The following is a 14215-nucleotide window of genomic DNA, read 5'->3' on the forward strand; positions in this document are numbered from 1 at the left end:
ACCAAGCGTCGAGCACAGGAACACAGGGGGCATGCGAGCACCGCGGAGATGAGAGGAGTGTGCGGGCACGATGCAGACCGAGGTGCCGCTCTGCTCTCCTAACTCCCTGAGCCGCCCCGGGCCGGGGGCTGGGGTGGCGGGGGGAAGGCATGCCCGGCTTTACAACAGCCTCGTACAGGATGTTAGCCTCTCTGAAGGGTGGGCGAGTGATACGCTGATTTCTCAGTGGTTTAGCAACTAGACGGAAAATCAGGTCAAGTACAGAGTATCCACACCATTTTGGTGTTGGAAGATTTCAGAGGAATCCAAGAGTATTTGAGCTCTTAGGAGCCAAAATACAAAAGGATGAGCTACTTACTAGCTTTGGAGATATGAACGTGACAAACGTAGTAAAAACGAAGTTAGAGGCTAAAGAAAATCCACCGTCACCATCAAATCTAAGCTTCTCCGAGTGAGATTTAAAAAAAAAAAAAAAGCAACGCGATACCCAGACTCAGAGCACTTTAGAGGAGTGGAGTCTGCTTCCTACTAAGAAACACTATGGGCCCGGCCTTCAGGTTCGCTGCCGAGCGCGGCTGGCCCACCACCAAAGCCAGCGGGGGACGCGGGGGACCAACGACACCGAGCGCACAGCTGCACACGGAAGCGACCCAGAAGACAAGCGGCCATCGACTGACACGGCGCCACCGAAACCTCATCCCTGGTGAGCGAAGCTGCCGCAGGGCGGCGCAGTACCCCCCCACCTCGTCCTTCCGGATGAACAAGAGCCTTGGAGAGAAGCGGCAGAGGGAGAACGGACACGGGCACCGGCAGGGCCGCCGCCTACTCACAGTTCCTCCACCTGTTTCATACGCAGAGACACGCTGCCGGCCTCCTTAGTTACGCGCGTCCTGCACGGGGGGCACAGCAAAAGCATGCACAGATTAGTGCGATTAATCCACGGGAAAGGACAGTGGCCGCTCCGACGGGCGCCAGGAGGCCGGATGCTTCGAGTGGGGGCAACTGAGGAGCCATTCAAAAGCTCTTAGGAAGGAAACCAGGCCACGAAGGAAATCAGGAAAGAAACAGCCAGCAAAGTAAATTAGAGGGTTAGTTCACTTTCCTTTTCCACAACAGTCTGCCACGTTTAAGGCGGACAATGTTCCTTATACTGGCCGCTCTGGGCACTTGACAAAGCAAGGCCAGCGGCGGGAAGGGCTGCTCCAGGGAAGGGACTGGATAGAGTGAACACAGCCCTCCAGTCACGTGTCAGGCCGGCGGCTTTACTCCCACGGTTCGACCCCGGCCCCAAGCGCGCTCCTGTCTCAGCAGGAACGGAAAAGGTCTGGAAGCGGACACGTAACTGATCTTCTCAGGGATCATCAGACTCACAGAAGTTCTACTGTAATAGAATCTAGTGAGAACGTAACTTCTGGATATTTTCTAGTGTCCAAAAACTTCCGAGCTCATTAGCAGAGCGAGACACCCTACGGGAGGGACTCAGGTCACTACAGGAGCTTAGCTAGAGGACAGAGGACAGAACTACTTCGTAAAAAACCACCTCTGCCCCAGAGCAGAAAGCAGGAGACACCCACTCTCCCAACAGCCTTTGCAAAAGAGAACCTCTAGATCTCAGTCCCAGAGCGCTCTCCCCAACTGAAGGACAAAGATTCAGAGGCTGAGGTTTAGAAAATGCTGTGGAGGAAGAGAAACTCACTTAAGGGGAAGAAATAAAACATGGAAAATAAAGGGGTCAAGGGTTTTAGGTCCAAACAGAACGCTGTGGGTTAAAAGGGACTTGGCGGCAAGTGGGAAGCGGATGTCCTGAGTGCACACAGGCACAGGAACAGTCGCTCCGAAACTTCTGGACACTGCCTCAACCGTGGCCTACGTGGGACGTGAAGGAAGCCCCGAGGGACAGCGGGGCCGTGCTAGTCGCCCGTGGGGCCCTTACTGGTGGTCAATCTGTTCTTGCCGCACAGCTATGCTGCCCTGCTCCTCTAGGAGGTTCTCGCGGGAGGCCGACTGCGCGGGGTCCAGCTTCTTCACGTACGCCGCCGGCACGAAGCCCTGCCGGTCATTCACTTCCACCTTCCACCAGTCCTAAGGAGACAGACGGACAACCGGAAGCATGAATTCCCGAGACCGAGGAGGCCTGTGCATACGCACGTGCGTGTGTGCGTGCGTGTGTGCGTGCGCGCGCGTACACACACACACACACACACACACACACAGGCACAGCCTTGACCAGGTCAGGAGGATCCCATGACAGTGTCAAAGTCACGTTCCTCAAAGACTATCACCTGCCAAGCACAGCGTCACAAGAAAGCTGCGACAACACCCAGCATGAAAGGCAGTCCTGTCACTCTCCGGAACTGCACTAATCGTGTGGCCACTAGCCACACGTGGCTGCGTAAATTTAAATAAATTAGAATAAAACTAAATTTAAGAGCTCCATTAACCACATTTCTAGTGCTTAATCAACACTTGCGGGCACAGCCACGGCAGAGCCAGCACACACAGCAATGTCCACCATCACGGTAAGTTTCTTGGGACAAGACAGGCTGAGAATCAAAAGAAACACAAATCACAGATTTCCTCAAACGCTCACGGTCAGGGTAAAGGAGGGCTGTACGAGTAAGGGTCGTTGATGGCGACAGCAGCCATCTCTCCGGCCTCGACTGGCAGCTTTTGTGATTCATCGGACAAAACTTATGGCGTGCCACGCACCTCACTCCCAGTCACTATCAAACCAGCACAGGTCAAGGAAGGGAGGCTGAGGACCCGGGAAGCATTTAACGTCGAGGGCTTATGGGGTGACATCACGGCTGCCGTCAGCTCTGCTGGAGCCACACGGTCTAGGTTAAGAACCTGCAGCTACGAGTTCCAGAAAAGCAAACTCTGGTCTAAGGAGTAGGAATTCCTCCTAGATGTGTGTAATCAGGAAAAGCAGCCGCCATCTAGAGTGGGAGCCAGTGCACTGCCCCCAGGTGTTGGGCAGACACACAGATTACCTTCTTGATCTCCCACGAGATGGACCTGTATCAAGGGGGAGACTGATGGGGTGACTCTGGTCTCTCCTCAAATTCTAACCCAGGCTTGGTCCAGACACAAAGACCCACAGAAACCCCATCGAGCAAAACTGGCGGTGCTAATAGAAACAGACACAGGACCACTTCTGACGCCTTGCCTTGTTGGTGCTGTTGAGCAAGGTGAGAATATCCCCTTTCTTCATGGTGACCTCTCGAGGGCTCTTCTCCTGATAGTCGTAGAGAGCCAAGACCAGCTCCTTCCCAGTCTCGTCATCCATGGGGGCCACTTGTTGCTAAAAATCCCAAGGAAGGGCAAACCCGATTAAAGGATGCTCATGGTATGTCACAGAGCACAAGACAGACTCCGATTTCAACTCCAACTGGACCAAATGTCCCAAACATAAGTTCATGAGAGTTCTCCTCTAAGCTACCAGTAAAATCTGATTCCAGAACTTTAGCTATTCTGAATCTTAAACAACACAAAACAACAACAAGAATCTCATTTTAACCCGTATATACGTCTTTGTGTCCCAGGACGTCGCAATGAGGCCACCAGAACGTAGCCTACGACTGTCACACGTGCTGGAAGGGCCAGGGCCCTGCAGCTTCCTGTGCCCCAGAAGGGCCCCAGCTCACCCGGCATGACTGAGCCTGGTCCCGCAGAGCCTGGATGCTGCTGCCATAGGCGCTGAGATCTGACATCAGAGCTTCGTGTTTCTTCAGTAGAGCCTGAAACCAAAGTCACAGATGAGCCCAGCGCAAGGAGCTGGGACGCTCTGGCCACGCTGCCCCAGTGACCCGCCAGCGTCCCGAGACGCACTTGGTTACACGCTGATTTCATCACCTCCTGCTCCACGCTCTCCCCCCATTTCTAATGAACGTCAAACGTGGAGGGCGTACTCTATGTGATTCACAATACTCTCTTTTCTCCCTGCCTGTTCGTGCCTCTGCAGGGCTGGGAACAGACAAGGAGACACAAGGCACAGTGTCGTACACATGGGGAGCCCACTACCCGTCATGAGAACTCAACAGCATCCGCAAACCGAAGCGCGCCGGGTACGTGCCCTCCCCGTGGCTGCTACTCTCCCTCGCCACGTGGGGCTTCACCATCGCCTTCCACCACCGCTGCCCAGGCTCTTCAGTCCCCCCGCCCCGTCTCTGGGCAGAATCCGGTTTGCTGCATCAACATTCAGCTACTCTGCTCACGCAGACTCGCAAGCTAAGAGGTCATTAGAGCGCCACCAGCCCTTCGTGAGCAAGATGTCAGAGTTTGACTCAAAAATGCAAAACACGGGCTCATGGACATGTGTGCGCGTGCATGAGGAGAGAACAGAGGGACAAGAAGAGAAAGACGCTCGAGGTAGGAGGTAGTCTCCGCTCTCTCATGGCCAGGCTGAGTTTCCACGGTGGAAAGTAAACAGGTTCTAAACTGCCCTGAACACCGACAACACAGAGGCCACACCCGCCGCACACGGGCACTTCCAGCAGGGCCCGGCCGCGAGCCCCGGCAGGCTCCTGGCACTCGCTCACCTCCGCGGAGTCCTCGTCCTTCCCGTAGTCGGTGCTGCCCACGATGGGCTCCTTCTCCCGCATCCAAGACTCGGCCTCGTTGGCGTCGGCGAAGTACTGCTGGGCCTGCAGGGAGTCTTCCAGGTCCTGCCGCCGCTGGGAGGCCTTGGACTTGAGGGACTCCCACTTCTGGTTCAGTTCACTGAGCTTGGCTTTCACGTCCTCGGCAGCAAAGTGGCCTGGAAGGGAGGACAGTGCAAAGGAGGCTGCCAGGGCGCCAGACAGACAGACAGACAGACAGCCAGGCCTTCCAGGCGTCCATGGCCCCTCGCTGATGCCGCCGTGGCGAGCCAGGCCCCTTAGTCCCGTTTTAGGAGGTTCGGGTCCCAAACTTCTAAGCGATCTGCTCTATTTTTGCCTCCTCGAGCCATGATCTCCAGCCAGACCCTACGAAGCAGATACCCCAACTGACACCGGGGCCTGGAGCGCAGACACATAAGGAAAGCTTAACAGCGCCACCCCCGGGTCCTCACTGAGACACGCACCAGGCTGTTCCACTCTGTCCCCTACTTGACCTCAACCGACCCTCACAGCGAGGTCAGGAGGAGGCCCTATTACCCGCATCTCACAGGTAAGACGTTCAGAGCGGGAGGACAGGGTCTAGTCAAAGGCACAAGCGAGAGGACGGAGAAGATCCTCGACCCCGCAGTTCAACCTGACTCGAGTCCACACACTTAACGTAAGGACGTAAGGACAAGGGCACAGCGCTCCCCGGGTGGCACCCTCTCACCTTCCTCCACCATGGCGTCCCCCTTCTGCGTGACGGCTTTGATGCGGGGCTCGTGGCCAGCAATTTCTGCTTGGAGGGCCTGGTGCTTCTTCAGCAGATTCTGGACGCCAATCAGATCTTTGCCTGAAAGCAGAAACCGCTCCCTGGTCACCCAAGCCATCAAGGGCAAAGTCAGCCCGGTCGTTCTTCAGGTTCCACCAAGGTTCCAGTTTAACTTAAACTTGACCTTCCTTGTTCTGACATGCACCTCCTTAGGCTAGGAGAGTAGAGCCCCTTCTCAGACTTGATTCTCCTCTGGCGGAAGCAGACTGACCTCTATTGGTGGACGCGGCAATGGGCTCTTTCTCCCGAATCCACGTCTCCTCGTCCTCCACATCACGGAAGAGCTGCTGCAAACGCAGGGAGTCAGCCAGCTTCTGCTTTCGGGCGATCATGGGTTCTTTGAGCGCCTCATAGCGAGCCACAAGGGCTTCCTGCTTTTTCTTGATGTTTTCGGCGTCAAAATGGCCAGCATCCTGAAACTGGCGGGCCTGAATGGTGATGCCATCAATTCGATCCTGGGGACAGAAGAGGACAGAGGCTTGAAAGCGTGGCAACTAGGTTCTGGACAGATCCGATCCGACTTCAAGGGTCGTTTGATCACATACAAAAATACTCTTCCCAGCCCGGGGAGCATTTTTTCTGCCATCTCCTCCCCCTCATTTGGGGCTCCCAGAAGGCTCTGTGGGAGGAGTTTAACCGGAGAAGACGGAACACGTAAGGCCACCGAAGCAAACCCACACCTTTCATCCTTCCAAAAACAAGTGTGGTCTCACGTCGCCTGCCGGTCTTCGTTCCCATTTCCACACTACTGGCCTGACGAGAGCCCCCAAGTAACCCTCTACCTGGTGAGCAGCCACGTCAGCCTCCAGCAGGGCGTGCTTCTTCTGGAGGTTCTGGACGTTGGTAAGATCTTTGCCGTAATCGTCTGAAGCCAGGTGACCCTCCACCTCATACAGCCACAGCTCGATATCCTCGACGTTGCGGTTGAACTGCTGCTGCTGGTTCGCCTCGCGGAGCTTTATCCCTGGTCAAAGGAGCACATCTGATTACCTAGCTGTTCACGCAACAGCTGTTCTGCCAACAGCACCCACCATGACGGCACCTTACTGAGCGACTCGGGGTCAGGACCGCAGCTAACGCTTCGTGTCCTTCACAAAGGACAGGCAGTGAGATACGGACTTGGAAGTTCCGGGGGAGAAGAATGTCTGAGAATTACTGAGTGTCCTCGGCTCTCAGCTGAGCCTCGATTTTCAGTGAGAGGACCCAGTCCAGTCACGGCCGGGTGACCAGATCTCCCCCTTCTGACTCAGGCTCCCCCACTCACCAGCAACGTCTACCGCACGTGCCCCATCACAAAGCATCGAAAACGCATAGCAAGTAACTCCCGCCGGGACATGAGCCTGCGTACATCTCCGGCCCCCCCTTCCCTCGGTGCTGTAAGTCCCTGCACTTAACCGGGAAGGGACGTGGAAACCCCCAGCCTTCCTGTTACGACCCAGGGAGACACCTCCTCTCACCCTTCAGTTCAGTGGCTTCCAGCAACTTCTTCCACAAACTGATGACCTCATTCATCCGAGCGGCTACCTCATCCTTGGCGTAGTGGTTGACATCAATCAGCTTTTGCCCTGCTTTCTCCAGGGCGTCAATGCGGCTCTGGTTGGCCGAGAGCTCAGCCTCAAAAGCCTGATGCTTCTGTACTTTTCCTTGTAGGTTGGATGGGTCCTGCCAATAAAAGGAAAAAGGGGGTTCTACCTTGAACCTGAGCATGGTCAAGCTACCCTGTGTTACCTTCATACTTCTCTTATTGGCAGGGGGTAGAGGTAGAAAACCATCTACGTTAAATAGTGCAGTTTTGGGGATTCCCTATTTCTTTCTTTAGCTATAATTTATCTGAGAGCTGCCTTTAACCTCCTAGCCTGACGCTACACCGCAATGCTGCAAGACGTTACTTTATAAGCTTCATCTGTGGCAGTTTTCATCTTCTCGTTGACCCAGCTCTTGAGCTCATCCGAGTCGCGGAAAAACTGCTGCAGGTGGAAAGAGTCGGCCAGCTGGGCCCGGCGACACATGGCTCTCTCGTGAAGGGCGTTGCGGCGGCTCAGCAGCTGAAAGACAAGGAGCCACGTGAACCTCTGCTTCCTACTCCCCAGGGATTTCTGGCTCAAGAGCCTACATGGCAACACACGTCCCAGAAGGGAGAGCGGGGGACCGAAGGGAAGGCACGTGGGGAGCCCCGGAACGCACCGCATCTCGGCGGGTGGCCACGTCGTCCATGGCGTAGTGGTTGTTCTGAATCAGCTTGGTTGCAAACTCATCCAGCGCCTATGAGGGAAGAATCAGGGTCCCTCGCTGGTAACCACACAGTGGCACAGCGTGGCCTCGTAATGACTGACCGGTCACAAAACAGGTCAACGTTTCTCCTTCACTTCTGAGCGTCTGCTTGACGGTGTCAGTCAGAGCCAGCACTATCCCGCCAGCTCCCTTCCAGACGGGAGACGTTTGCTATACCTGATGTCAGGACACGTCTGACAGGATCAGACAAGGGGCACAACAGGTCAACGGCCTTCCAGTTCCTGCATCTAAGAACTGTTTTCCAGAGGAAAACCTCTCGCATGAGCTCCAACTACTTCTACTCTTTAATTTTATTTTTTGAAGATTTTAAGTAATCTCTACACTCAACATGGGACTCGAACTCATGACCCCAAGATTGCACAGTCCACTGACTGAGCCAGCCAGGCGCTGTGAACTCTAACTACTCGCAGTGGAAGTGAAACGTCGGTGTGGAGGTTGACATCACGAGAAGATCTCGTCCTGTGAGCGACGGCAGGCCTCCTGCGAGGCCGAGCTCTGCCACCACGGTGAGGGCTGCAGCTGAACCCGGTCTCGCGGGTCCTCTGACGTGTGTCCCCAGAAACCCTCGAGAAGACAATGGACTCTGGGCGGAACCTGAGGATCACCCAAAGCTGCGACAAAGAGAAGGGTCTTACTGTGATCTTTTCCTCCTGGGCGCTGAGGGACTTCTCGAAGTCCTCGTGTTTCTTAAGGAGCGCCTCCACGCTGTCCAAGGAGTCTCCCAAGTCTTCGTTCAGCAGGAAGGCCTGGAGAGAGAGACCGAAGCGCTCAGAGAGATACCCCTGTCCTTTCTCCCTTAAGGCTTTTGGCCCGCAAAGAAGAGGGTGGCCAGAACACGCAAACAGGAGATTCTACAGCTTTTAAACTTGCAAGATCTCTTCCAGAAAGCCTAACGCCCTTTTGACTCCCTCAACACTAATCTAATGAGAGGGTGACCCCCGAGCCCGGCGGCGGGAGGCAGTGGCGCTGGGGGTCCCTCGGCGAGCCCTCCTCTCCCGATTCATAGCCTCAGCGCTGGTGAGTTCCTGCCCTAACCAGGCCAGCTGCCCCAGCAGCAGACGCCAGGGGAGGCCAGCGCGGCACGTGGGCCGTACCTCCTGCTTGCTCATCCAGTTGTCCACCTGCTCGGTGTCGCGGTAGAAGAGCTGCAGGTCCATGCACTGCTCGTACTGCTGCCGCCGCAGCTCCCACAGCTCCAGCAGCGCGGCCCGCTCCTCGGCCAGGATGCTCAGCTTGGGTGGGGGGGGACAGGAGGGCCGTGAGGTGAGGACAGGGCAGGGCGGCCGCCCACCCCCACGTGGAGTTGTCTAACCCTCACGCTCATCTTCAGGCCTGTTTTCGAGCTGGCAAAAGGGGGCGAGTCACAGGCCCTTGTGTCTGCCACGTCACGGGGAAACACGCAGACCCTGAGCGGCGTGCGTGCTCACGCGAAGCAGAAGAGGGAACTCCAGCTCGTCTAGAATTATTTTACTGCCACGTTATCAAAGGACATTAGGTCAAAATGCTAAGGAAACTTCAGGTGGCAGAGGAAGGGCATCTTTCTAAGGGCGGGCAGCAGGAACGGAGTCAGGGGTCTCTGCGGACAAACGTCGACTGGGTGGGTGTCCCGTAAAACATGGGCAGCGAGCAAATGCCCCAGACGGCATTTTTAGGCCCCAGAGTTGACAACAAGTGTCTTTGGAATGTCTCTTCCTAGTGTGCACAATCTTAAAACATCACTCTCCGTGTTCCTCAGCTATCTGTATACTCCAATCCCGTGGCGTCAACTAAAGAAGGCAACTCCTTTGGCTCCACTGCTAACATGGGACTCCACTTCCTGCAAAGTCCTCTTTCAGTAGGGGATGGGTCACAATCGCCCCAGACGGATGGGACTTTGGGACTTTCCGCCTCCAATCACACAGGTCTTCTTTCTCAGTCCCTCAAGGAGCTGCCCCTGCACTTCCCAGCGCAAGCTCTGGGGAAGCTTCCCGCACACCATGGCCACGTGGCCTGGGCACTCCAGGATGGGTTAAGAGCTCTCAGAGGCGCTCCGCTGAGGAACCTCTCCTCGCTTACCTTCTCTCTCACTTCATCCGAAGCATAATGCCCAGCGGCCAGCAGGGCCTGTCCGGACTCATCTGCAGATTTAAAGCTGTCCTCATGAGCGTCGATCTCACCCTGCAGCGAGAAAAGGCACGATGTATGCCAGCAACGCTGACTTTCACACAGACGTTACAAATCAGGATATCCCATCTCCATCGAGGAGCGGGACCAGCAAGGAGGCCACGCTCCGTAACATCAGTCTGGGTTACCAGCCACAAGGGCACCGTTTACTGGGAAGTTTTTTGCCACTGACTTCTCAGGCCACCTCTGTCCAATCCTACCACACTGCCATATGCTCGAGGGGTCTGAGCCCTGTCTTCTGTTCCGCTGGGGTCTCTCCGTCCTCCTCTGCCTGAGGAGTAGCTTTAGGATTTTATAGTACCTGGTAGGGAGCTGCTTCCCCTGGTCCCACCCCGTTCTTCAAAATTGCCTCAGCTGTTTTTGAGAGTTTTTTTTTCTTTCATCTAAATCAAGTTTAGAATCAGCTTGTCTCACTCCGGAAACAAAGACCTGCCGGGTTTCTGTGTGGAACAGCACTGGGCAGACAGGTCCTAGGGAGAGTTTTTCTACCTTTACAAAACATTGTTCCAGCCACACGAGAGAAGACGTTCTCCTTTTCTCTTTCTTTCTTCAGTCTTTCAACAAAGCCTAACTGCCTTCTCCACAAATGTCTTCCCAAACTTTTGTTACACATATTCCCAACTACATTATACTTTCTGATACAATTATAAGTAGCATTTTTAAAAAGTTATGTTTCTGTTGCTGGTATATTTGACATTCATATATTGACTTTTTTGTATCTACCACATTAAAGCCTCTCAGAAGGCTTACAGTAATAATTTTTACAGTCCTGTTTCATAGTGCTTTACAAAACTGCTCAGCCATTCAAAACCTTTCTAGGTAAACCTATTAAGAGCCCATAAAACCAGTTTTCTTTGGAACACGGCTTAGGAAAAAAACAGAGTAAGAAATTTAATTACACCAAATATGAGACTCAGCATTTAAACGAAGACACTGTTTAAGATGGTACGTGACTGATGCACAAAACGGTTACACCTCCATTCTGCTAGGGTGAGGCCCTCACTTTTCCAGACCAGCTTACTCTCCTGACATTTAGCCCACTTCGCCATCTGTGAGAAGCAGGCAGAGCCAGTCTCCAAAGGCAAAACCAACAACAATCCCCTGGTGAGAGCCACCGGTGGACAAAGTTTCAGCCACCTGGCTGTGAGAGTCCCATCCTGATGCCTTACAAGCTAAGGCCTTTCCTTCTAGAAGATGTTGGAGATGCTACCTTATGCTCCTGATGCCTGTCCAGCAGGGCTTCCGCCCCGGCCACATCATTGGCGAGCTCATCTGCATTGATGAGGGCTTTCATCTCAGTCACCCAGCTGGTCAGGTCGCGGAAGTCAGCAAGGAATCGCTGAAGCCTAGAGAAAACCCAGGTAAGTCGTTAGATGTTCCCAGTGGAGAGCCCAGATGAGAAATGCCTTTCTAATAAAGCTCTGAATTCTGTCCTCAGACAACTCTAGTCCTGGGATACAGAGGATTCTTCAGTCTGACCATAAAGGAGAGAAAGAGAAGTTATGAAATCAATCCTTTAAATCAATGCTTTAAAATCTAGGTTGTGGGGGCGCCTGGGTGGCTCAGTGGGTTAAGCCGCTGCCTTCGGCTCAGGTCATGATCTCGGGGTCCTGGGATCGAGTCCCGCATCGGGCTCTCTGCTCTGCAAGGAGCCTGCTTCCTCCTCTCTCTCTGTCTGCCTCTCTGCCTACTTGTGATCTCTCTCTGTCAAATAAATAAATAAAATCTTTAAAAAAAAAAAATCTAGGTTGTGTCCACTACTGTGATTCCCCAATCTGGTCCCCTCTCTCCAAGTTCCTTGTCCTTCCCCAGCTCCAGCTCTGGTGAGGAATTAGCATCCTTTCATTTCCTAGTCCTTGATTTACTCAGTTGTAATGGTATATTCTTTCCACTGGTGCCCTGATCGCTAAGGAGAGATGCCCACTTCTACTGGTCATAATGCAGCAATATAAAATGGAAAGATATTCACAAAGTCATAAATACAACACACACACACACACACTCTCTCTCTCTCTCTCGGCCAGTCTCCAAACACATAGGTCATAGGCAGGAAAAGGCCCGTCGCTGAGCCCGGGGAGAGGTTTCCCACCTGTAGGAGTCGTTGAGGCGGGCGTGTCTCTCGGCGGCCAGAGTCCGGATCTGCTCCCAGTTGGCAATCAGCTCCTCTCGCTTCACTTGAATCTGCGCGGCGCTCAGCGGGTGCGACTGCTGCAGACGGTCAGCCTCGGCGCACAGGGCTTTGACCTGGAAACGGCCCCCTTCAGACTGTGCTCACAGCCCGCCCCCCCCACGCTAACTCAGGCATGGCTGCTTTCTGAACCCACCTTGTCCTCCAAAGCAGCAAGATCTCTCTCCAAACCCTCGTGCTTCCGCAGCAGAGCCTGAACGCTTGCCAGGTCGCGGCCAAAATCATCAGAGGCCATTAACTGCTCCTTTTCCTTAATCCAGCTGATCGTCTCATCCACATCCCTGTGGGAGACACCAGGGCAGCCATTTACGGGGACCGTCTAGAGCTGGGGATGCCAGACCCCAGGCAGCTCCAGCATCTTCTTGGCATGTGCCGAATCCGGGACCTGGTCCCCCAGGTGCGTGCCCATGCCCCGCAGCCCGCCCCGGCTCAGTACCTGTTAAATCGCTGAACCTCAGCCGCCCCGAAGAGCTTCCCCTGTCTCTGCAGGGCCAGTCCCTTCAGCCGCTGCCAGGCCGCGTTCACTTCGTCCTGCTTGGTCTTGATGGTTTCCTCCTCGGGATGCTGCTCCTACATGAGGGAGAGCAGAGGCCGGCCTGGGTCCTGAGCCCCCAGCTCCTCCCAGTCTCTGCTTCGGCAAACCTTCATCTTTCCGAAGAAATACTGGGTTTTTGTGTGAAATGAAGCCAAGCTTGTATAAAACTAGCTTCCTGGGGCACCGGGACATCTCAGTAGCTTAAGTGTCTGACTCTTGATTTCGGCTCAGGTCATGACCTGGGGGTCTTGAGTTCGAGCCCCCACGTCAGGCTCCACACAGCCTGTTTAAGAGTCTCTCTCTTCCTCTCCCCCACCCTCCCCCGCTGGCTCTCACTCTCTCTTGCAAGTAAATAAATAAATAAGTAAACACAACTGGCTTCCATTTCGTCTTACCTAAAAAGGGGAGAGTCATTATCTATCCCTTGGAGTAGATGGTGAGGCCATAAAGCAGCAGAGGTCATCAGTACCAAAAACCTTTACGTTGTAACAACACTTCGGCCGCTGTGGGGTGGCCTCACCAATGTACCCATGCCTGCCCAAGTGCTGGGAAATCTGTTATTTCAAATGTTCACGAGCCCATCACGCGTTCCTGCCCACAGATGTGATCTTCAGGGTCTGCTCCTCCCTTCAGACTGGAGCTCTCTTTAAAAGCATCCTTCCCCACCAACCACATTTTTTAAATAAATGTTGTTTAATAAATAATTAACTCAATAAATAAATTTATTTAATAAATTTAATAAAAATGTTTTTGTTTTAATAAAACTAACACGTAAAGTAACAAATGAAGCATTTCAGGGTTCTGGGATCCATCTGTGAGATCTCAGGCTTGGCCTGACCACTCTTCTCAGCACAATCTGAGGGTGCCCCGAGGTTCTGGGGCAGGGGGTGGGGGCTCACTTTGGAAGGTGAGGTATTTCTGAGGAATGCTGGCTCTTCATCACTGGCCAGAGAGGGAACAAGTACCAGCCCTGAAGCAGATGCATACATTTAAGATTTAGAGCCCCCAAATCAAGTTTCCCTGAAAGCAAAAACTAGTTCCTGCTGCTGGACATCTGTGGAGCGCTCTGACCCCCGCTGCAGACACAGAGGAGAAAGCGGCAGCTTAAGGAGCCGGCACACAGGCAACGGGGAAAGGTTCCATTATCCCCTCTTAATGGCTGAGCCGCCAGGGGAGAGCCCATTCATTACCGGGTTCCCCAGGCTCCCAGGAGAGCAGGCCAGCGTCCGTGGATGCGGGCCAAGCCCGAGGCACTCACCGCCACGCCCTCCTCTGGGAATCCTTGACACCAGCTGCAGCAACCCAATAAAAGCATCACCAAGCCCTACCCGAAAGTGGGTGGAGGCAGCAGATGAACTCTGCCCTTCCTGCCCGTGGCCACAAGCTAGAAAGCAGTTTCTACCTTAGGAGTAATCAGCACTGCTGCCTTACTTAGATCTGAGCAAAACTCTCACACAGGCTTACCAAACCTCGCTCACTCAGAAACCAGGGAAGTGCTCATCGAAGTTTTCTTCTGGGGCCCCTTGGGGGGGGCTCAGTGGGTGAAGCTCAGGTCATGATCCCGGGATCGAGCCCCACATCGGCCTCCTTGCTCAGCACTGAGTCTGCTTCTCCCTCTCCCACGG

At 54.1% G+C, this 14215-nt stretch overlaps 1 protein-coding gene across 16 annotated transcripts in view; it reads right to left on the reverse strand.

The window, feature by feature from the left end:
- The window catches only part of SPTAN1 (spectrin alpha, non-erythrocytic 1), a 61587-nt gene that overhangs the window by 28242 nt on the left and 19130 nt on the right, over positions 1–14215 (reverse strand). For 12 of the 16 annotated variants that reach the window (XM_059142899.1, XM_059142901.1, XM_059142898.1 and 9 more), the window contains 18 exons: positions 12492–12625; positions 12192–12336; positions 11957–12111; positions 11078–11213; positions 9760–9861; positions 8799–8936; positions 8340–8450; positions 7597–7674; positions 7302–7457; positions 6870–7074; positions 6195–6376; positions 5624–5867; positions 5311–5433; positions 4542–4759; positions 3648–3740; positions 3170–3304; positions 1934–2082; positions 831–890 (listed from right to left, as the gene is read on the reverse strand). In XM_059142899.1, coding sequence (XP_058998882.1) covers positions 831–890; positions 1934–2082; positions 3170–3304; positions 3648–3740; positions 4542–4759; positions 5311–5433; positions 5624–5867; positions 6195–6376; positions 6870–7074; positions 7302–7457; positions 7597–7674; positions 8340–8450; positions 8799–8936; positions 9760–9861; positions 11078–11213; positions 11957–12111; positions 12192–12336; positions 12492–12625 — 2564 coding nt within the window. The remainder of the gene's footprint in view (positions 1–830; positions 891–1933; positions 2083–3169; positions 3305–3647; positions 3741–4541; positions 4760–5310; positions 5434–5623; positions 5868–6194; positions 6377–6869; positions 7075–7301; positions 7458–7596; positions 7675–8339; positions 8451–8798; positions 8937–9759; positions 9862–11077; positions 11214–11956; positions 12112–12191; positions 12337–12491; positions 12626–14215) is intronic. The other 4 variants (XM_059142910.1, XM_059142903.1, XM_059142902.1 and 1 more) reach the window with 1 other exon arrangement.

The sequence above is a fragment of the Mustela lutreola genome, chromosome 12, assembly GCF_030435805.1.
Source record: "Mustela lutreola isolate mMusLut2 chromosome 12, mMusLut2.pri, whole genome shotgun sequence".
Classification (NCBI taxonomy): Eukaryota; Metazoa; Chordata; class Mammalia; order Carnivora; family Mustelidae; genus Mustela; species Mustela lutreola.